The sequence below is a fragment of the Nesoenas mayeri genome (assembly GCF_963082525.1).
Source record: "Nesoenas mayeri genome assembly, chromosome: 8".
Classification (NCBI taxonomy): Eukaryota; Metazoa; Chordata; class Aves; order Columbiformes; family Columbidae; genus Nesoenas; species Nesoenas mayeri.
Window position 1 is genome coordinate 30,271,603 of NC_137554.1, and position 24,040 is coordinate 30,295,642.

Genomic DNA, 24,040 nt, shown 5'->3' on the forward strand with positions numbered 1-24,040 from the left:
ATGCAAAGGAATAACCTGTTATTCAAGTATGTGCACAGCATTAAAGAGAAAATCCTTCCCAGCTTTTCCAGAGTTAGGATCACAGACATTTCTTGTGCAGCTTCTCTGTGGCAAAAGTTTTGATGCAATAGGAGACTGAAAAACTTAATTCTCAAAAAAATAGTGCAGATTGCTGCTAAAGCAGATGGGAGCAAGGGGAGTGGGGAGAAGTCTGGCCTGTGACTCTTCAAGGGGCTCCTGCACTTCTGTTGGTGGCTCATGAACCAGAGCACAGGCACCAGAGACACAGGAAACTCCTGCAAACACTCACAAACAGGGGTCTGTATATGCAAATTTAAGTGGACAAAAGACTTGTCAATTTGATTGTTGCACGTAGATGAGAATGTATTCAAACTACAACTCCAATTCTGCAGATTTTTATGGATATTATTATTACATCAATAGCACTGGTTATGTAACGAATCCTTACAGTGAAAACAGACATAATTTATTTCCTTTGTAAGACCAAAGAAATGTAAAGCAACCTTAGCATAAACAAAAGTCAGACCTTAATATATCAGCACCTCTGCTCCTGAGTTGCATTAAAATTGACCGAACAACTAAGGGAATTATATTTATTCCCATTTATTTAGCTAAAAAAGATATCTTCATGCAACTTAAGAGGCTACATTTCACAAAGTGTGGCCTAGAAGACTGGCTGAGCAGACAGACTTGAAGCAGGTTGACAGCCAGGCCAGATAAAGACCAAGTTCAATATCACGTGGTGGGACATGCCAGACCTGAAGCTATTCCTGTATGGCTTGGGGAAAAGAAGCCACGTAACAGCTCTTCTTCAGACACTGACACATTTCAGAATGAGATCCTACTGTCTGTATTTTCAACTTGAAATTCAGGCTGGGGAGAACAGGGATTTAGAGGCACAAAGTCTCAGCATTTCTTTTTTTCTAATACACCAAAGTTTGACCAGTAGATCCCATTTGGAATCACCTTGACTTAATTGTATGTTGCGTAATTCAACGCACATTAGGAATTCAGTATTGGATTTTGTGTTCCCAATGATTTAGCTAACTGTAGACAACACTTTAGCAAGCTTTCAATTTGTTTATAAGAAGAATTTTTAAGACTGGTTTGAATAACTTTGTTTCACACTGTGTCCCTCACAAGGGGAAAACCAGAAAGAATCCTGTGCAGAAGCAACTTTGATTTTAAAAAAATAAGCATAACAGGATATTAATGATTTCATTTTTACTTTTTATTTTTAAAGAAAATATTATGTGAGTGAAATTGGCTGCCCCTGCTCAGGAACCTTAGATCTAGGTGGAGCAGAGAGGGCTGGCAGTAAGACGAAGTATTCGGTTTATCTTGTAAACCAAGAAACTGGATCAAAAAGTCACAAACAGATAACAAACGTGGAACTCCATGCTGCTAAGTTACCGAGTTAGTTGTCAGTGAATAACTGCGCTTTAATGAGCGGATTATTTTCTAATTCAGGCATCTAACTATGCAAAGGGCTCGTTTGCATGCACAAAGCACCTTTCTTCAGAAGTGGGCAGCTGAGTATAAATGCAACGAGCTGTTCTACATGGGCCATTATTTTGTAGAGTGTGCAAGTGCATTTTTCACGTGCTGAGCTAAGACTAGACTATTTAATTACATATATGAATTAAGTAAAAGGAGAAGCACTGAATCAACGGAGGTGGAGAACAAAGTTCTCCTGCTGCCCCGCGATGAATAGGAATCTGCTTCCCACTTGCTCGCCCAGGCTGCAGCCCAGTTCACCCCATAGAGGTGGTGCCTCCTGCAACCTAGAGATCTGTGCACAGAAAACAGGAATCCAACTTCCTAATCCGTTCACACGGGCTATAAAGCAGCCATCAGATGAAAATCGAGTTGACTTCCCCGTACCAGTTTACTGAACCATGCGGTTGCTGGAGCTCAGGTGCCAGGACTAACAATCCTCCTTTGGAAGCACCAAAGTGCATTGTCAAGGCCAGAAAGGCTCTGTTTGGCTGGAGCTTTTTCTGATGGCTTATTTTATATAGCTCAGAAAGAATAATGTGGTTCTTAAAATAAAAGGCAAGCGATATCCATATGAAAGTGCTTTAAATGTTCTCTTTGAAAGAGAGATCTAGTTTAGTGCCAGCTGCCCTGTGCTGTAAGGGGAGATTAAAAGGTTACGGTAAATTATTAAAGATTAAATATAAGCAATTAGCAAACTACAGGGTGTTTCAAAGAGATGGACCCAAATTGAAATCAGGTCCATCTTTTTGAAACACTATGTAGAGTTCTGTAAGAAGGCATGTGAAACCATTTCATGCAAAGAAATACATGCTATGTTACCAGACAAAGGAATTGAAGCAAAGAGTAAAAATGTGTTTCTCTAAACACATGAGAGAATGATAAAGCAGAAAGGTAAGAAGATGAGACCAGCATAATATTGTAACTCTACTTATTTTTCCTGGTCCCTATTTGCACTTCTCACCCGTCCAAACGCAGTTGGTTTGTATACCTGATGTAAACTGTGAATAACTCAGTAGGCAAATGACCTTTCAACCTCAAGAATTTTTCAAAACAAAGAGTACAAACAATAATTTCATTTTTTCTATGTTAAAGAGGCTATTTCCTAGAAGTAAGCTAGCTTCGCCTGCACTTACTTAAAACTTTGTATTCATTTTACTTACAGATATATATATACACGCATTCATGTAAATGTATGAAAACACAAACAGTTGTGCTGTCTTCCACCACATCTGATCTCAACTCTCACAGTGCTCAAAGACACAGGAAGGGGAGCACGATGCTCATTGAGTGAACATGAACAGTGAAAGGCAGGTAAGAGCAAAGCACCACTGCCAGTCCTGCTCTGCTCTGATTAAACTGTAATGCCAAAACCCAGTCTAGCCTTTGGATGCTATCAAACATCACTTCTTTCACTGATATGAGCAGTAGTTTCTTCCTTGCGAAGTGAACTGGTTGAATTTATACCTGTCTTACCAGAAATGAAACATTAGTAAGTATATTGAACTCCCCATCTGCAAGACACAGTATCAGCCTCACCACTAATTCACACTCCCAGCCCTGTGGAGAGAGAAGTGTCAACCCCACTCCCATGGTGGGGAAGGAATAAAGAGAGGAAGGGCAATGCTGTGACAGGGACAGTCCATCAAACCAGAAAGAACAAGAGCTCAGCTGCTCCCTGGCCTGGGCCCAACACGAACAACCCCCCTCTCCCCTCCCAGCTCCACAGCAGCCGCACGAGGAACGTTAAACAGTCGCCAATGAACACTTTACATGTGCGATATGAATCCACTTCTCCAAGATCTTGGCTCTTTGCTGTGTTTTGAGCTCTTTGCTCTCCAGGACGGTGCTGACCACGCAGTTAGTGACGGCGTTGAACTGCGAGATGGTGGCTCTGATGGTCGGTGCCAGGTGCTTGTTTTCCTTTTTATCCCTTCGGGACCAGATGCAGCCCAGACAGTGGTGGGGCACAACTTTCTTGAAGAGTGTCTGGAGGGAAACAGAGGTGTCCAAGTCAGCCTGAATTGCTATTGCCCACAGGAAAAAATGCATGTTTACAGTACAAACTGGATCTAAAGCTAATGTGGTATTAAAAGAGAGATATTTGTTTTCTCTTAGTTTAAAATATACACTTTGGCATACCTCTTTAGGCTTGATGCCCTAGAAGAACTGTCAGCTAAACAGTCCTGGCAAAATAAGAGACACCTTTATATCGCTTGCATAACCAAGAGGAAAAATGTTATATAATGATATTTTTGAAGGAGATTGATACAAACAAACCAAATTGGAGCACTACAATTACAATCATACATCTCTAGGCGAGGTAGCCTAAAATATAGTCAAAATATGCTATTTCTGAGGGGTCTAATATTAAACTTTGCAAAAGAGGCTACACAGTCTACATTCACACTTCAAAAAAAAATGACAAACACCTTCAGAATAACTGAAGGGAAAGCACAATCAATGAAGCAAGTTTGGATAACCAAGCAGAGCTGTGCTCTGTGTCCCAGCAACAGAGCTGTTCTGGAACACCAGACTTATATTGATGTAAGTTAAAAAAAACCCACCAAACAATTAGAAGCCCAGAACTATTTCCCCGAGCATTTCAAGTAATACGTATGATGTACATACCGCGTCCATGTATGTCAGCTGTTCTGCCACGAGGTCTTCTTGGAACAATGAGAATTCTTCTGGACTGCTCATCTCCAGTTCCTCTTCGTCATCCAGGTTACAGGGAGAAAGGCTGTGGAACCCATCTGTCCAGCGTGGAAAACACGAGTTAGGAAATTTATACAGAAAGCAATTAATCAAAGGAGATTTTTTTTGAAAATCACTATATATATTACAGCAGAACACCCAAAAGGTCTTGCCTCACCATGCTGTGTATTTTAGAGAGAAAGATGATGACAAGAAGATTAAATTGGCAAAGAATAGGTGGAAGAAAAAGAAACAGAGTTAGAGAGAATTGAGCTGTTCAGGGTCTCTTAGCTGGTTAACCCATTCACTAATCAATCTTTGGAAAGACAAAGCACCACCACCCCAACAACACCAATTCTTTACTACCATTTCAGAATTTTGTTAATCTGCCTTTCAGTATTTATGAATTTTGTAATCTGAAGAAAAATCAAACTGCAAAGGGATGAGACTGCAATCATATCCCCAAAATATTGCATTAGGAATGTTCTTATATTCAGATTTCACCTCCCATGTGTGGAAATAGAAGGCGATACCAGGTTTTCTTGGCACCCTTTGTGCCTTTACAGGGCTACACTGACTATATTGAATAGAGTTTCTTCCAGCATCCCTCACCTTCCCTCTCTGGAAGTTTTTCCCAGAAAAGGGAACTACAACATTCGGCTATAAACGCAGCTTCTAAAATTTGCACTGAGCAGCAGTGAAGAGGTGCGAGAGAAGAGCTGTTCTCATCCAGGGACCTGATCCAGTGCAGAAGGGAAGGGATTTCACAGATGTTCCCATGTCACCTTTTGGCCAGTTTGGGAACAAATCCATATTAAAACAGCAAGAAATATGCCCTTGTTTCCTATGGTAGAGAAGGAAGACAAACACAAAATCCCTGAAAATAAATCCTCTCCCTAATCCCTTTTACGGTAAGGCAACAGTAACTCCAAAAGGAGGGAAAGAAAAAATAAAGGACTTGTTGAAGACTAATGACCAAAGTACTGAGTTTACTACTAGCGAGATTTCATTAACAAAAACAATGTTACGCAATGCTTCATATCCAACTAAAGCAGAACAGGCACTAAAGCAACAAACGTAGATAAAGTGCTACTTCATCATTGTTTTTTTTCAAGATACTTCATTTCTCCTTTCTTCATTAATTAGCAAAACCTAGTCATCAATGTAAACTGCTGCGGTTTTGATGTAACATTATAACTACTGGCTGTATCCAGATTTCCATCTGTACATTTCAATTGCACAATTTCTCGACAGAGTTGAATGTGATAAATGGAGACCTCTATGCCAGCGTTTTATTTCTGTAGCTGTTTTGCAACAATATGCGTAATTGAATGGGCTTCCATTGAACTATTATGAGAGTCACACTTTTTTCGCTTTCTTTTTGGCTACGTAGATCCTCATTTTCCTTTCGGTTCTTGAAATTCAACTAAAAATCCTCATCGCTGAGTTGCAACCCTGCTCTAAACCTCACAGTGCCCTTAAAATCAGGCCCTGGAGTGCAACTCAACATTCCCCTTTATTTTTTTTCATGCTTCTTTTTCTTTCTCTCTCACCTTTACGAATGTGTGACCAGCCTCCTCCCTACTGCCCAAGAAGCTGGAATCCTCTTGTACTTCAGCATCTTATCGTGTTTCAATTGCTCTGATCCATTTAGCCCTCTCAAAGCCCAGCTGCCCTCTTGAGTGAGCACAACCACAGCCCCTTCTGAATGTGTCGTTTCTGACTCACTTGGTATTGCTCAAGCCGCAAGCGCTGAGGCTGGGGAGCAGATTTTATCTATGTACCTGGTCCTGCAATCTAATCTACAGGCAGGACTGAGAGCAGCACTTCGTGGAGGTCTGATTACACAAATCAAACTGTACGATTAGGACCAACACTTGTAAATTCATAGCACAGTATGAATGCTTTAGAACAATAATTATCAGCAAGTCATGATTGCAGACAACACATTAAAAATCTCTGAAATGAAACAATGATGGAGCTCTAGACTCTCAAACTCTTCTCTGTAGACCTCGCAGGTCACTTGTGTTCTCCTTCTCTTACTTTATTCTAATTAACAGCCTCTATTCTGCCACAATTTGGAAAACGTTGCTTTTCAAATCGACCGATCTTTACCTGAAAAAATAACCTTTTCAGCTGTTACTTGAGGAAACAAACGCAGAGGCAGAGCTGCTGGGAACTCTTGCTCACTTGGAACACCAGAGGAATCTAAACAGAGCTCTCACGAGCTCGCTCGGTGTGGCCGGTGGGACCCAAACCCAGGCACGTGTTTGTAACCCTGTTCACTTACCGCCTGGGCACTGCGCGCTACTCCTTTTTATGTATGTGTTAATGACCGAGTTAATTTGGCATCTCACAGTATCATGCATTCACACGGTATTTCTGGAACATCCGGCAGACATGATTTTTATGGGATGAGTTTTTTTCTTCCTGTCACTTCCTTTATCCTTTATTACACAAATTATTCCCTCTCACCCTTCTACTAAAGCTGGAAGTTGATTCCAGTTCTCATCCACATACTACGTGAGCTCCTACAACTTTTCGGCTCACGGCACAGGAAGCTTTCTGCCCAGGATAAGGGGATGTATCAGGCTTGACACTGCACGCAGCATATTTGCGTTGCTACAGTTCACCATTGTTTCAGTAGACTGTGACCCCCAATAACGTAAGTTTTTCCTCTGGCCTTGGATACCAGCAAGCCGGCCACTCAAATAGGAAAAAACAGCTACAGACACTTCCTTTGACATGAGGGTAACTAGGAAGAAAAGCTTCATGACAACAAGACTGGTGACTCAAGCTGTATTTTGTCGCAGCTCTGTATTTTCCTTTTTGGTGGTTTGGGCTTTTCTTGGTGGTGGGGGGAAGGGTTGAAATGAGAAGACCAGCTAAAGAGCAGCTGTGTGTTTTAATTCAATGACATGGGAAGTGTGCTGACAATTAACCCCTTAGCTGCTGCAGCAATCTCAAAGCTTTAGCTAAATACTAGAGAAGGGCTGGATTTCTCAATCCACCCCAGAATCAACAGGCATAGGCACCTACACTGTACAACTATTTCATCCCTCGTGGAACATGCAGCCTCATACAGAGATTTACAAAAAAAATAAAATAAAGAAACAAGGAAAAAGTCACCGGTGAGCCTCACAATATTGTCATTTAGCATAGGAGTTAATGAAGTGTACTGCACATAAATCTCTGTGGTACCATACAGTCTGCGAGAACAGAAAGACGGCAGAGAAAGGTAAATTTACCTTCATTTTCCACTTCTTGGTTCTGGAACTGCTCCAAGAGGTTCTGTGCCCTCCTCTCTGGGTCAGAGCCGGGTATGTTCCTCTTCAGATAATCCAGCACCTTCAGCAGACAGAGGTAGTCGGGCGGCTCTCGGAAATCCTCGGCGCACTGATCGAGCCAGGCCCGTAAGATTGATGCTATTGCACTGTGAGCAAATTCAGAGAGAACACATGGGTTGTATACAGCAGGAATTGATGTTATCGCATGGATTTGTATCTAATATAACAACAGAAACACTGAGATATTCATCCCCCACGTGAAGGCAGTAGGAAGACTTTTTTGAGCAAGGAATTTAATTTGTTCTTTTTATGCATGGAATCTTATTAAGATATTACTCAGATTTTGCCAAGGACTTCAGTGAAGTCGCTCCTGATCTGCACTCACCCAAGTGAGTAAAACTATAGCCCCAAAATGCAAGCTAATACAGAATCAAATCAGTTGGAAGGGACCTACAATGACCACCTAGTCCACCTGCCTGACCTCTTCAAGGCTGACTACAGGTACAAGCATGTTGTTAAGGGCCTTGTCCAGATGCCTCTAAAACACAGACAGGTTTGGGATGTTGACCACCTCTCCTTTTCCAGTGTTTGACCCCTCTCTCAGTAAATAAACGTTTCATAACGTCCAGTCTGAACCTCCCCTGGTGCAGTTTGAACCATCCCCACAGCCCTGTCCCTGGGAGAAGAGCTCAGTGCCTCCCTGTCCACGTCCCTCCTCAGGGAGCTGCAGAGCTTATGATCCCGCTTCCCTGTACTGCACCGTTTGCCAAGCAAGCAAAGCAAGACTTGCAAATTACCTTGCAGATACGCTTTGCTTAATCACTTGAAGTATCTTGGCTTAGCTGTACCCTGACTGTGTTCAAATAACTACCAGACATTATGCACACAATCAAAAGCGGAACATAATTTTCTTAATTCCCTCTTGTGCCAGTGGGAAAAGCTGTAGCCCAGCGAGGCTGCAATGTTTGCTCCATCACTGCTCCTTGGGATGTTGGGGGAAAATAGCACGGAGGAAACAAGATATTTGTGGCTTCCCCGTGGAAGTCCTAAATCAAACACTTCCCTTCGTGCCCTTCCTCTCACCAATCACTGCTGCGGTGTCCAGGGACCAAACTGAAGCTGCTGATTCCTCCACAAAGCATGACTCATTCACAGAATCACAGATGCCAGGGATTGGAAGGGACCTCAGCAGCTCATCCAGTCCAATCCCCCCCATGGAGCAGGAACACCCAGATGAGGTTACACAGGAAGGTGTCCAGGTGGGTTGGAATGTCTGCAAAGAAGGAGACTCCACAACCTCCCTGGGCAGCCTGGGCCAGGCTCTGGCACCCTCACCGGGAAGAAGTTTCTTCTCATATTTAAGTGGAACCTCTTGTGTTCCAGTTTGTACTCATTGTCCCTTGTCCTATCATTGGTTGTCACCGAGAAGAGCCTGGCTCCATCCTCCTGACACTCACCCTTTAGATATCTGTAAGCATTAATGAGGTCACCTCTCAGTCTCCTCTTGTCCAGCTCCAGAGCCCCAGCTCCCTCAGCCTTTCCTCACACGGGAGATGCTCCACTCCCTTCAGCATCTTTGTTACCCTGCGCTGGACTCTCTCCAGCAGTTCCCTGTCCTGCTGGAACTGAGGGGCCACAACTGGACACAATATTCCAGGTGTGGTCTCCCCAGGGCAGAGCAGAGGGGCAGGAGAACCTCTCTCGACCTACTAACCACTCCCCTTCTAATCCACCCCAGGTACCATTGGCCTTCCTGGCCACAAGGGCCCAGTGCTGGCTCATGGTCATCCCAGGACCCCCAGGTCCCTTTCCCCTACACTGCTCTCTGATAGGTCATTCCCCAGCTTACACCAGAAATATACTTACACTCCTAAGTATTCTCTGCTTAGCAGACATGGTGCATGAAACCTTGAATTCTGCAAAAGAGCAGTCTAAGCCTGAACCTCACCCCGGGAGCACACGTGGCCAGCAAGATTGCCTCATCTGCACAGACAAAACCCTCACGGCGACACGTGCAGCTCGGGTGCTGAGTGCTGCCAGCACCCAGGATCAGGCTGGGAGCACCGAGATAGCTGGAGCCACAAGACAGATTGGACTTGTTAATCTGAAGATGAAATGCGTAACAAAAAGATATCATCAGAACCTGGTCAAAGATAAGGAGGGGCTGACAAATTATATGACACAAGAAGGTATTTCAGTGCAGGAAAGGGATGCTCGAGGAGTTACGAGAGCATTGGATCTCCATCAGGAAAGTTATTCAGGACTTTCTTAAGACACACGCATCTAAAAAAACCAGCCATTGCAGAGAACTGCCCGTGGACAATCCTCCTGCAGACCGGGGGGGATGAGAGGAAACCAGAGCTGGTGAATCACCAGGGTTTCCATCCTGCCTGAAGCGGAGGGAAGTGAGCTGTTTAGCTACACTTTTCCTGGTTTACATCGGTTTTAACTCACACCCATCTATTAGGTTGGTACTTAGATACCATACAAATGTATGCTTGTGGGACTTTCTTTAATTCCTGTTTTTGCAGGGATTTTTCAACTTAATTTTGTAACAAAATAAGACTTACAATTTATGCTATAGTTTTTCAGAAGTAACTCACAATGTTGTTGACAAATTCAACTACGTGTGGAAAAACTGGAAGAAGTCTGGAAAAATAACCAAGTTTCTTCAGGTTTTAAGAAAAAATAACGATCAACTTATGTTTTTTCTGCTGCAGGAAAGGCTGTGAGATCTTTGGCTCTTCACAGCAACGTGCTGGTAAATCAGCATGTACAATTCGGTGCACTAATAGCACTGGCCACAGCACATATTACAGGCTGGGAAGACACAGAAAACATATCTAAACACTTTTAAAACAGAATTTTGTTTGCAGCAGGTCCTATTGGGTTCTGCAAATGCTTAGGGCTGTGCTGCATAGTTCGCTGTGGGAGCTCAGCCCTTCAATGAAAATGGTTTTCACCTCCACAGAAACCTTTCTATCAAGTGATACCTATTCCAATAATGTAACTGCAGAAGATTCTTGTGCAATAACAGTATCCCATGCTCCCAACGATATTCCATGAAGAGAAGGGCCATGCTTTCAGTAAAAACCTCTAACCATGAGGATCCAGTTTGAGATACCAATGTTCCTGTTCAAAGAGCATCTGTGCTCGTGCCAATCGGGCACTTGGCTTTTAAAGTTCAAATCCTCAAAGCCACGGATGTGGCTCCAGGTCTGTTGCATTAATAGCTGCAAAATGGAAAGAGATGAGCACGCCAGGAGGAACTCTCTCTCCTCAACCTGTGAGATCATGAGAAGAGCGCAAATACAAACACAGATTTCATATGTAGACAGTGTGGAACCCAAAGGGCAGCCCTGAAGGCTCTCATGTTGGAGCCAGGGACAAATAGAGGCACGTTTGTTCTGCACAGCAATTATCTGGTTAACTCAGCTGCTCAGTGGCACTCAAAATAAACCAGCAGTTAAGAAAGGGCAAAGACTGCTTCTCCCGCTCTCCTTGGCTCTCTTAACTGTATTGGGTTTTCCTCAAAATTCACTTTAATCCCACACAGATGTCATTTTACAAGTCCTATCTACTTGAGTCTTTTTTTTCCTTCTCTGATATTGTAGCAACTTCAAACTTCTAATTAGCGAGAGCATTCGGAAACCTGTCAGTAATACTGTTTGGTAAGGTTTGCTGACAGAAGCAGCTCTGGAATTACAATTTCAGAGCTACAAAAAGCATTCATAACCAAAAATTAACATGCTAACACGTTCTGGATTCCTCTCCTCACATTTTTAATCATCCGCACGTACCCAGAACGCTGTATCACAAACTCACCATCATCCCTACATGTCCCACTACCAAAAACAAGGCTGGGTATTCTTTTCTCATGAGCATTTGCCAGCTTAGCAATGGTTCAGAAGAAGGAGCCTTTCCACAGGAGAAATCCTCGGACTAATATTGTTCACACAGTCCTGCTAAGCTCAGTTTCCAGAGGCTTAGTTGATGGCCACTTCCATAAGCCGAAGAGTAAACAGAGTTTAAGACAGACCCAGTCTCCCAGAGCAGGGTGAAGAGTTCACAGCCGCTACAGACACTGATTTTTGCCAGCAAAATCATTTCAGTCAAGAAGGAAAATAGGAAAGAGAAAAAAGGTACACTGTGCCCTACTGACCTCCTATCGCCTGACTGTTTCATTAGCATGTCAGAGAGGGGAGAGTTCTGAAAGCCGGCTGGAGAACTGCCCATATCTTGCAGTAGCTTTACATTTGCTGCCCTTGAGAAGAAACTCCCTGTACTTGAGAGACTCAGAGACAGATAGGAACGGGAGCCGTCCAAGATCTCAGACAGGAAAGAAACATCACAGACCACATTTTTCATGGGTTGATTATGAGCTATAAATTTTTCTTTTCCTGCCTATAAGAAAAAAAATAATAAAAATGACTGTTTAACTCCTATCCTGCCAACTGCAGACTCCGGGCTCCGGTCAGCGATGCTTTCAAGTTTCATACTTATCACAAAGTCTTCTCATTTCCATACCAGCTTGAAGCCCATTTCTGAAGGTTTCAGTCTCCAAAATATACCTACTGTTAGGTGGAAGAAGTGTATCCGATTCTGTCATTTACAAACTGCCAACACAGAACTACCCACTCAGTCCCATTTGCACACGAGCTCCCACAAAATGTGATGAGACCACAGGAGCTCCAAGTCTAACATCTCTGTTAAGGGCACAGAGGAGGTGGAAAATGGGGCTTTCATATCACATAACCACAAGTGATTCAATAGGATACACAGAATTCTGCGTAGTCTTTTCTCAGCTGGGAAGACAGCTATAAAATTGGTCATAAAGAAGCCTGCATAGGAATTAAAGACAACATTTCTAGTCAAAAAGGAAAAGTGGTGTTTTCTTTCCCACCGCAATTATTTCTAAAGAATGAGTAGAAGGGAATCTCAGCAATCAAGGAGAACAGGGAGAACCTCAGTTGCAGAAAGAGATTATGAAACTAGACACGAACATGCACAAAACTATCCGTAATTTGCCAAACGCACACTTAAGACCATCAGTGGAATAATCTTTACAGAAAGCTATTTCCTCTCCTCCACTGTCCAGTGCTCACACCGACTAAATTAAGCCAGCTGTATTTTCTCGGGTTTGCTTGTTAAATAACAACAAATCTCAGCTTTGAATCGGGGTAAAACGTATGTAAACTGCAAGCAAAGTTGATGTAATGGTAGCTCCTCACATCCAGTCCATTTATAAATAACATGCTGATGATTTCCAGCACATAATCTGCTCTTCTTTTGATTTGGGAAGAACTGGTTAAATAGCACATGGGGGGTTTTTGCTGGGACACATGAAAAGTCACTAAGGGAATAGCTCTGCTAGTAGTTCTTTGTTTTAACTGAGATACCAATCATTATTTTTCTTTGCTCCTCTAATTATTCTCTTTTTCTTGGTTCTGGCTGTTTTCATAACTCTCCCACTCTTGCATTGCTTACATTGTCCTGTGTTTGACTCGGCTTCTCACGTAACCACATTGGTTTCTGCTGTTGTTTTAGCTTAATTGGCCTTACTGGAATGAATGCTGATTGTTGCTCTCCCAAATGCATCTTAACTGCTTCCCACCATGGCTTTCCCAGGCACCAGAAACTTCCAGCCAATTTTCTTCCATTTGTCTCACATTCCTATGGTGTCTGCTCTTCTGGAGCACAAGGTTTTAGGACCAGTTTTATTTCTGCAGTACTGGAACTGCACACATTGTTTTCCAGCAGGATGGTTAACTTCAGTGGGAAACAAAAGTCAAGTTTCCTGTCGGGAAGGTTCAAATGCACAAGCAACCATGGGACAACGTTAGTTTATCACTATGAGAAACTCTAAATGCTGCAGTTTTAGTATTTGCTGTATCAATGCAGAAGATGAGAGGTAAACATGCAAGATGTGCCATGTTGTAATGTTGCCATGTGTGTTCCTTAATTTTCTCTATTTGAACTGTTTTACCCAATTCCTGTGGAATGAAACAAGGAGATTTCAATTTAGCTTCAAGCTGCTTTGTCTGCGGTTTTCAATCGTGCCACATTCCAAGTTTTAATAACAAATAAATTCCACATTTTGATGATAAAACAGATGCAACTAGGAGCTGACATTCACGACAACAAAAAAAGCCCCAAGTATTTTGATTCATTTCTGTCATTCATCTGAGGGAGAACACCACCAATCTACTCCAAACCAGCAAACCCAAGCCAGTAGCAGAAAGAAACCACAATATAGTCTAACAGGAGGCTTGAAAGGACTTTTACTGTTACTCAAGGTCCATTTAGGATATAAAAGCCTCAAGACTCAGCCAGCGTGGTGCTTGTGACTGCAAAAGAGGAGAGTTTCAGGGCTTAAAGCTCTCTTGTTTTTTGTACCAGGTAAACTGTTTCTGCTTCTTGTTCAACTGGTCCAACTCCACATAGAAATCTGCACCTTTTAACAGCAAGTTAAAAGTTAACTGAGGAGCACTCCTGCTCCAAATAGAGATCACAGCCAGCAGGTCATATCACCAAAAGCTTTGTTTCTAGCTATCTCGCAGGCAATACAACCGCTGCAGTACTTTCATAGAGACCCCTCTTTAATTCTTACTGCTACTCATCACGCTGAGAATTTTTGTGTTTAATGCACATATGGTTTTATTCTGAATTGTCACATATCTTGGTGTGCTACATCTACTCTTTTCTTCTTGAAAGTCAACGGAAATCATGAGCTAAAACACATGCCGTGAACACAGAGAACTCTGAAGATGACAACTGAAGATCAAGAGGCGACTCTGTCACTACTCGACACAAAAACATGCAGAACTGAGAAACAGCACCAGGAAACCTGGTTTAGATGATGTAAATAAACGAATTGCTTATAGGAGGAGACAGAGAGAGGGTCAAGTTAGTTACTCCTTACAACTCCCTTATCAGACAATTACGAGCAACATGGCATCATGTTTCTGGAAACACAGGCTGAAGTCCGTCTAACTCAGACACATGACTGGAATATCTGACCTTTCTGGACTTTATTCTTCTCCTACTTGTGATCGCAGCCTGAAAGCAGGGAGAACTGTGGAAAGCAAGCTACTGAACATGAAAAGCTACCATGGGCCATGGTACTTAAAAAGAATTCCAAATAAAGCTTGGAGTCATGCATGGCAGGTTCTTTAAATCTCACAAAACTTTCAGAGCTTACTCATAACTCCAAGGTCCAAACTGTCTGTGTTTTTTTAAAGTTAAAAAATTACAGTACCTTTGTTTAAGTGCAGTTTTAAAGAAAATGGAAATAATAATAAAAAGCCTGAAAGACATTTTGCATTAGACATTATTTAGTCTGATCCTTATGGAAGAATAGAACTTTTCTGACCACTCCAGCAGCCCAAAGGTGACAGGAATGACGCTTAAGTGACCAGAAGAAAACCCCCTTGGTAGAAGTGATTCTCAGAAGGCGTGTTTCCGAACATAGCTGCAGTGATCTTGGGCCTGTAACAACTCTATGTCACTGCAACAAGTATGACAAGCAACTGCTGGCTCCCACCCAGGATTTGGAAACACAAGGGCAGGTTTATCGCTCCCGCAAGTCTCTCAAACAAGGCTGTGCACCAGTGCGCCCAAGCCCTAGTGGGTTATGAGCTATACAAACACTGGATGGAATGCTAGAATAATACTACTAATAAAAAATGTACATACAGCAGGCATTTTCCTCCTCAAATCATGTCACAACTCAATACTACGAGTACGAGAAGCACAGAGAATTTCAACATCGAAATGAGTAACCTGTCGGCTTAGAGGACACAACATACAACCTAATATTCCTCCCACACGTACCTAAGATTTCTGCAAAAAAACCTCTCTTTTTAAAGCTCCATGAGACATGCAAAGAGCCATAAATTCTTTTCTTGAAGTTGTTTTTCACTTCTGTGGCAATATCTTGTGTGTCAAACCAGTGGAAATGCTTTAAATTGCATCCTCATTTCTAATGCCCCAAATGGGTTTTTAAAGCATCTGAGCTGTCCCAACAGGAGTGTGATGGACACAGATGATCTCTGGCCACAGACCACGGGCCTCCCCACGAGATGTTCTTCCTCTGAGAAATCCGGAGTTAATGGCAAGAAACAACATGGCTCTACACCTCCTTCCTCTTATTTCTTCAAGCCATATAAAAATGAGAGTACAACTGCATCAATTCTATCGGAATTATCCCCATTGAGAGAAAACCTGAACTACATGTTTCACAACAGGACTACAAAGGCAACCTCTTTTTTCCAGACACCATTAATCATATCTAAGAGACAAGTAGCCAGAGCAACGGAGAGCAATGGAAACTTTTAAGGCAGGAAAGTGAATTCGCATTTATCCAGGATCTGTTAAAACACGTATACCTGACAAATCACTTCGTTGACAACTTCATCATTCAGCTTTTTATAAATAAATATAGTTGAGTAACAGGTATCAAATTCAGATATAAAAGGTATCTTACGAGGGCCGAAGGAACAAAATCAGCTGTGCCAACTATATTAATGAAAATTTGGTCAGATAAATTCATCAGAAGTCGTGCTGTCACAGAAACAGGACCACAGCTCCATCCATTTGTCAGTCCCTTGCCTGTGGGAAGCAACTGGGCAGGGTACGTGTCATAATCTATGTGTATGTCAGTAGGAAAACAATTCCATTAAAAATAAATAAACCAAACATGCTCCTACTAAACGTTATTTCACTTGCACGCTCACCTCCAGGCATAACAAAAAATCGGCGCATTTTGCCCAAAGCCTAAAGAGACACTAACATCAAGATTATTTTCACCCCTTTTCTCTCCATCTCATCATCAAGCTCCTTCAGGTCCATGAAAAGGCAGTTGGAGGGATTAATCCCAACTTGATTTATACTGGTGAAATTATCTTCCTCATCCCCAGTATAAATCCTTAACACTGTCATCTGGGTGCTTGGGACCAGGTTTTAACCACCAGTTGGTCTTTGGTGAATTCTAACAGCAAAACAGGAGGAAAATATTTCCAACCAGGATAGAACTGGAGAATTGAGCTCCCACGTCGAGTCTCATGGGGCAAAAGGGACAGCCCCAATCATCAGAGCTTGGACCTTGGTGTCCTTACAAACTGCTAAAAAAAAATGAACAGGCGACAACATTTTGTTTCTAACTAAAACGTTAAAGAATCTTGTATCGTTTACAGCCATTAATTAAGCTTTGCATTTCTTCTGCAGTCAAGCAAGCACAATTCATTGTGTCTTCAGAGACAACTATTGAAACACTCACAGCCAAGGAGCTTTTATCAATTTATCTCCAGGGGTTAAAAAACCCCACAGTTTCCACATGGATGACAGAAGGCAAAGCAACCCCACTGTCCAACAGATAATGGAGAGGAGAATGGTGTCCAGTATGTTAATGGCACATTTCTGGGCTGGAGATATTTGAACCATTTTAAGGCAGACTCAAAGTCCCTCATCCCAACACACCTCTGTGCTTTTCCACTGGCCTGTAAGTGGTGGGAAGGGCAGGCCCAATATTGCAGGACAGTGTGATTTCAACCAACAATCTGTTTGAATCTCAGGAATGAAAGTACTGCATGACAGAAGAATTCAACATTTTTCTTCCATCTCAAAAGAAAAGGCTGCTTCTTCAATTACAACTGGAGAAACCAATGCACTGACAAAAAAGAATTTAAGGGCTTTTTTCACTAGAAGTGGAGATAAATTCATACAAAACCAATCTTCAGTAATGCTGACAAGAATCAAGCATCACCACTTTAATCAAATATAACAAGCAGCTACTTTTTACTGCCACAATGCATGCAAACCACAGATCATACAGATGCCAAAGTACAAATGCTGATGACCTAAGGCACATTTTACACCCCATGTCTAAAGATAAAACACAGTTCCATATGATGCTAGGAGGATAATCAAACCATTTTTTACCGCATTTAAACTGCATTTCAAAACAACTTTGCTATTTTTCTTGCAAATGAGGATGACTTCAGAATCTAAACTTCACTCTAACAGCAGCACTGTAAATCATCAGGGCAATAATGGAAGAGATACACGCAGACACACGTTGCCTGGAACAACCTCAGCTTTGGTCTGCAGACACTGTCCTAACACACAATAAAATCAGTCATCAGCAATAGTCATTTACTACTGTAGATAAGGCAGGGGAAAAAAAACCACTCCTTGGCTTAATAAACAAAACGCTGGCCAAAATGTGTTCATCTCACATTTAACTCTGAGACAATTTCCCTGAAGGAAACATCTCTGGGTTGTATTATTGGATGTGTTATGAGACGGTTACACAAGCTCCTTGAAGCAAACAGGGCTGTGAACTGTCAAAGGAAACGACAGCTCTGGTGCCCACGTCCCGCTCCAGCACCGAACCCTGACTGGGGCTCGCTGGGCGCTGCAAAACCAAACTTACGTCCTGAGCACTGTGCTGGATTCGGGGGAATTCTGGTTTCCACATTCTTCACAGCCTGAGGTCTCCAGGTTTCCATACCTGAAAAATGAGAAGGGTGTTTAGAGGAACCTCTACTGAAAAAAAACAAAATCCCAAATAATGTAATCCATATACAATTAACAATTAAAGAGCGTTTCTAGCTCAAACGGCAAATACAGAATCTAACAGCTGGGAAAACTTAAGGAGTTTGAAGATTATTTCATTTAGGTGGAAAAAAATCCTAAAGAAACAGCCAGTATCTTCCAGCTTTTTTTTGTTAATTCATAGGAAGCAGCCTGCACAGAGGAGGAATCAACCCAAACAGTTTCTCTGCTCACAGCTCCAAGACCCTTTCTGCCCATTTTCACTCCAGCACACAATGAGGCTGGAACACAACCGCTTTCTGCAACACAGCTTCTGTTTCTCCAGTATTTGCCATTCCTTCCCACTCCAAGGGAGATTTTACACCAAGTTTTCCAGGTGGCACATGCCACTTGTGCCAAAACTACTGGCACAGCTGTCGCCAGTGGGCATGGCTGTGGGGCTGTGAAATCGCCACCGGGAAAGAGGAAACCATGGGCACAACTCCAACAGCAAAGCAGAATCTCTTACCTACCCAGGCAAGGCCTGTGCCTTGGGAGTGCCCATTGTTTCCCATCTACAGCTCCAGAAAGAATCTCACGGATCCTTACAGGCAGCTTTAATGAAGACAGATAATGACTCACAGTCCAGAATAAGGTAAACTGAGTTTACACAACTAATTGTGTCAAGCACCTGCAATTAATCTGAATAATTAGGAGAACAAGTGCATCTTCCAGTGTTTCTGCTACAACATCCCAGTAGCATCAGACAGAGCAAATCCAGTGGGCTGTTGGTCTGTGTCCAGAAGGCTCATATCAGAACCAAATTCATCTAAATGCATCAGAACAAGTTCATCTAAAATGTTTCAAAGGATCAAAAGAAGAGGCGAGAGTTTTATGCACGTCTAAAGTATCAGTCTAAGGCTTCATATCAGAATCCCAGATCTGTACAGAAAGTGGACCAGTGTCACTGCATTCAAGCTCCCTCTCAGCAGCAGGTCTGCCAGACTATAAAGAACAGGTTTTAGCAGCAGAACAGGTTTTAGCAGCACCATCTGCTGCCCTCATACTGATATTCTGCCCTGTCACAGCTCACAACCTCAGCACCGCCCAAGGCTTTAAACTAAGAACTAAAGTTTCAACAATCTTACGACAAGGGCTTCAAGCAGGACAATTCCACCGTGGCTGGGGAAGCTGAGGCAGGGATGAAGGGTTTGCACATATCCCCGTGCACTGCAAAGCAAACACAGACTAAACCAGGCAAACCCGTGGTCCTTCTGACAGCAGCGGTGCAGCCACAGCCATAGGGAGCCCAGCTGGGGACACTGAGCGTTGAGAGACCTGCGCGGAGAGCCCTGGCGGCAGCTGGAACAGCTCCTTTCAAACCACACCTTCCATCTCCAACTACACCGCAGGCAGACCCAGCAAAAATTATTTGCTCCTGCTGTTACAGGCTGAGAACAAAACCACGACTCATTGACCCCAGGAGCTTAGTCTGACCCATACGCTGGCTCTCATTCCAACTTCTCATGCATTCTAAGTCTGTCATTCTAAGTTCCCACATCAGTGGTGAAGGCTTCAGAAATCACAGGATTTTATCTATTCAGGTTTAAAAAAAAAAAAGGTGTAACACATGCGTAAGGACTTGCAAACTTGTGTTTTAAAGGACCCAAATTCTTCTCAGTCATCCTGAAACAATCCTGCTGGCTCTATAAGACAGCAGAAGTATGACAGGAGCTTTTAAGGGCTTCTTAAAATGGAAAGAGTCCTTAGAGACTGATGTACACACAGGATAACCCATTTTGCCATTGGGATTTTACACAGCTAATCCAAACTTCTAAAGAAAAATACACTTAGCTAAACTGACAGTGGGGTAAGAGTCGCCTTCTCAACACGCTGAATAACACCCAGATGCCTTGGGGCTCCCAAGAAATCCCAACAGGAGCACCCTCAGCAGAACCATCGCTTGGTACCAGAAAGAGTCTCCATCTTGTTCTGACAGGTTTTGGTGCATCAGTGGCCGCTGTGCTTTCTCTTAAAGCCTCCCAAGCATTTCACACCCTGCCCGTGTGAATCAGCGCTACTGAAGCTATAAAACTGAACAGATATCTTCTTTCCGACTTTCAGCGACGCCCAAACTTGCCACTTGAATCCTACCGGCCTCTCCCAGCTCTCAGTCATACTCTAAATGCTCATTACAATGTTTGCAGTTCCAAATGATGCAATTAACTAACTGAGAAACTTCCACTACTTTACTGAAGGGATGGAATACACCAGAGGAGCTTTAAGAACAACACTGCCAACACTTCACTAAGCTGACATGTAAAGTTTAACCTATTTTTATTAGATTTAATGGTATTCATTGCAATATTTGGACTTGCAGACCTGTAGATTGTCCTGCATTTCCAAATACTGTAACACATCATCTTACCAAGAAGATACAAAAAGAGCGTGAGGGGGCTATTTAGAGAACTATGCAAACGCCTTCTCAGTGGAGATCATCCAGGACAGAATCAAGACATATATGTGATATAAAGTACATTACACATGTGACAGTTGCTCAAGGGAAAGGATTTCACTTTCCACTGCCATCTACTAGGTAAGGTGACTAAAATACATCTTAGCCTACAGACAAAAGACATTTTCCCTCTGTTGGGAGAAATATGCAAAGAAAGCTTTGTGTTTTGAATAGCAATTACATTTTGATATCCATTTTTCAAAACCTGCTGTTAATTCTTAGAGCAGAATGTACTGAGATGACTCACTGTCATTGTCCTAGTATTGTGTGAAATATAAAATATGTATTTGCAGAACATTAGGCATTTGCATTTAAATCCCACTAGAGAGATACGTGCTGACTTTTACAATATAAATTACAGTAATAAAGAGTAGCGAATTTTCTGTACAAAACTGGAGAAGTATTAAATGTAACGCTTCATTATGCTGCCAGATGTCAACCTCTGCCTATCTCCCAACACAAGAGCTCTGCATGAACAACAAGTCATTAACTACGGGTTAGGAGGAGTTAATGCTACATCTGATGTAAAGAACAGCATTTCTGCAGACTTCAGTGCTCTGTTCTCACCAGCTCCTGGACAAAGAGCCATTCACTCCTCAGCCTTGTATGAACGCTTTGCGTACAAAAAGAGACATGAGAAACAAAAGGATCCTGTAGCCCACAGAACTTTTCAGCCTTGCTTGGCTGTTTGGAAAGTTAGAGACTCCACTTAAAGGGACTGACTAAGCAAATGAGATGAGAACGTAGACGATAGTACTGAATATTTAAATACTAAAACACAGAAAAATGCCCCCCTGCATCTCTGTTGAGAAGGGAAGGAAAGAAGGAGGAAAATACTCTTTGAATTACTCGGAAATAATAGGGAAAGGTGGTTCTCTGCACAAGCCCCAAACATAGCCCTAAATAAGGCTTGTAAGCATTGAAACAAGCAACTTGGAAGCACAGATACTCAGCAAGAATCACAAGGTGTTTTGAATTATACACACAGAATCATGGAAACAAAGTCACTTCTTTAACTGAGTGGACAAACCACCTGCTATACCAGAAAACAACAGAGACAAGAAGAGATGCTCCAGCAATAACAGTGAGAAAATGCCACCGAAAGCTGCTGTCCTAAAACGTGAGACCAAAGAACCCATTTCTGCAATGCTTTCCCTACCTTCATTTTCCTCTCTGTTTACCCCCTATTGAGCCATCCTCCAGCAAAAGGAATAAACTGAAAACACAAAAATATCTTGTTACTTGCTGTCACTATCCAGCTCTGGCTCTCCCATCAAACAGCATCAATTTCCTTCTCTGTAAACTCCTTGAGATGGGGACCAGTTGCTACTTTAGATGCGACTGTGCCAAGCACAGTGTGGCCCTGCTTTTAAGCATGGTTGCAAGGAACATGATTACCATGACAAAATAAAACATGGAAGAGAGGAACCTGGCTTCTGCTCTCATCTGGACAGCTGAGCATCTTTGGCTTCCATCACACTCGTGAGCGGACTCAGTGACACTGGGGTACCACAGGTGGCATCACTCTGGACCCCACAGCCAGAGCAGGAGGCGTTGGGCTCCTCTTCCTCTCGCTAGGAACTTCCATCCAGTGTTTTTCACATCAAAATGCCAACAAAATTGATGTTTTAAATGTCCCTACCCACTTCTGCCAAACAAAGAGGAAATATCAGAACATACAGTGTTAAAGACTTGGCAGGTTTTCAAAGCTGTCTGCTGCATTTTAGATGCCAAACTTCCATGAATACTAAAGGGATGCGGATGTCCAATTAGTCTTAAATAGATTTGAAAATACAAGTCATCCCCCTCACTTCTCAGCATACCAGCTTATACTCAAGATTTTGTTTGATTTGACTTCTACTATGTGTTAAAAGAAAACCTTTATAGGCTGAATCCACCAAAAGAACAAATAAGGCTCCAGACTCAAATTTAATAAAAAGCAAAAGATTAATTCAAAGTATGGAAGGGGGGTGAGGGGAGGAAAAAACACCACAGAGCAGATTTATTCACAATCTATCTCCAAGAAGTGTTAAAAGCAAATAGCAAATCTCTTTTTTTACTAAAGACAGAAGTTATCGAATGGCCCAATTTAAAGTCCGTTACAACAAGCAGCACAGCACTAAAAATCCAGTAACTACCTTTTGACCAAAACACAGAGAACTATGTTGGTCTTTAAATATTCTGAATTATACATTAGCAATTTAAACCTTTCTGTATGCCTTGTTGGATACTTCGTGTGACTGCACTCATGCACTGGATGTATCGCAGGCCAGAAACCACCTTGAGAAACGTCCCTCTCTGCCCGGCTGGTTTGTGGATCGCTGTGATGACAACACCATCACAGGCTTTGGGAGTCAAAACCACCCCAAGGACCAGCACCCTGCAATGGTGCCGTAACCAAAGCCACACGTGTTTGGCTTTGCGAGAAATTCCCGCTGCTTTCTGATGTCACATGAAGAGGAGTCACAAAACCTCACCACAGTGTGAACTAATTTAACAAAAGCACACGTTATTTGTAATTATTCAAACCTTTTAAAAGATCATTTTTTCCTGCCCTAACGCTTTAGTTTCTCTTAAATAAAGGATCTGCCTTTTTTTTTGCCTCTGTCACTCAGGGAAAAGCATCTCACCTTTTTTGGACAGAATAAATGTTTCATATCCAAAACTCAATTAATGCTTGCACAGGATACTCTGCAGACCACATCAAATGACTCTCAGGTGTCTCCCCACAGGGTACAATACATCCAGATCTTCCCAGGACAGTTTTCCAAGGGTCCCAGGTCTCTCTTTGTTTAATCTGAATTTGTGTACGTCTAATATATACATCAGACAATTCTGCAGCACTCGGTGTGGGGTGTATCCACAGCAAATCCAACATCAACTGAATGCACTGGACTTGAGGGGAATCCAGCTTCCACACGTGTAAATTTTGGGGGAAGTTTGTCAGTGTGTACTTTCCTACAAAAATATGTATCCTGGGATACAAATTTGGGAGATGCAGATGCTCTTTCCTCCTACTCTGTGTCAAGGAGCTGCTCACCTATAAAAAGATGAAATGCTTTTTGATCTGGCCACATCACTGTTCTGCTTTGGACCAAATGACAAGAGCTCAGCACTGCCATTTGCAAGTGCCCCCTTACTCTACAATCCTGCTCTGTCACCAAGAATAAGGGGCTCAAGCTTTTCACATGAAACTAAAATGGACAACTAATGTCAAAATCTTACTTGCTTTTTTAGGAGATTGCCCTTTTTATTGTTTTTTTTTACTTCACTGGAAAACAAAATATAAGCACTTATAAAACACAGATTATGCACTGATACCCACTTCAGTCTCTGTACTGTTATTATTAACAAGTACAACTAACAAGAAAGTTGCAAAAACACAGACTATTTGCTACTTACTCTACACTAACGTAGACATGAAAACTACGCTGGCTTAATTCAATTACTATCCATTTCTTTTTTTATTTTTCCTTATAACATCTGTTTT

General features: G+C 42.3%; 1 protein-coding gene across 1 annotated transcript in view; it reads right to left on the reverse strand.

Moving 5' to 3' along the window:
* Positions 1-24,040, reverse strand: part of RGL1 (ral guanine nucleotide dissociation stimulator like 1) — a gene marked incomplete at both ends in the record, with an annotated part of 73,143 nt that overhangs the window by 19,239 nt on the left and 29,864 nt on the right. Inside the window, 4 exons of the mRNA XM_080348753.1 lie at positions 3,292-3,507; positions 4,150-4,274; positions 7,464-7,648; positions 17,935-18,012. Of these exons, the coding sequence (XP_080204879.1) occupies positions 3,292-3,507; positions 4,150-4,274; positions 7,464-7,648; positions 17,935-18,012 (604 nt within the window). The remainder of the gene's footprint in view (positions 1-3,291; positions 3,508-4,149; positions 4,275-7,463; positions 7,649-17,934; positions 18,013-24,040) is intronic.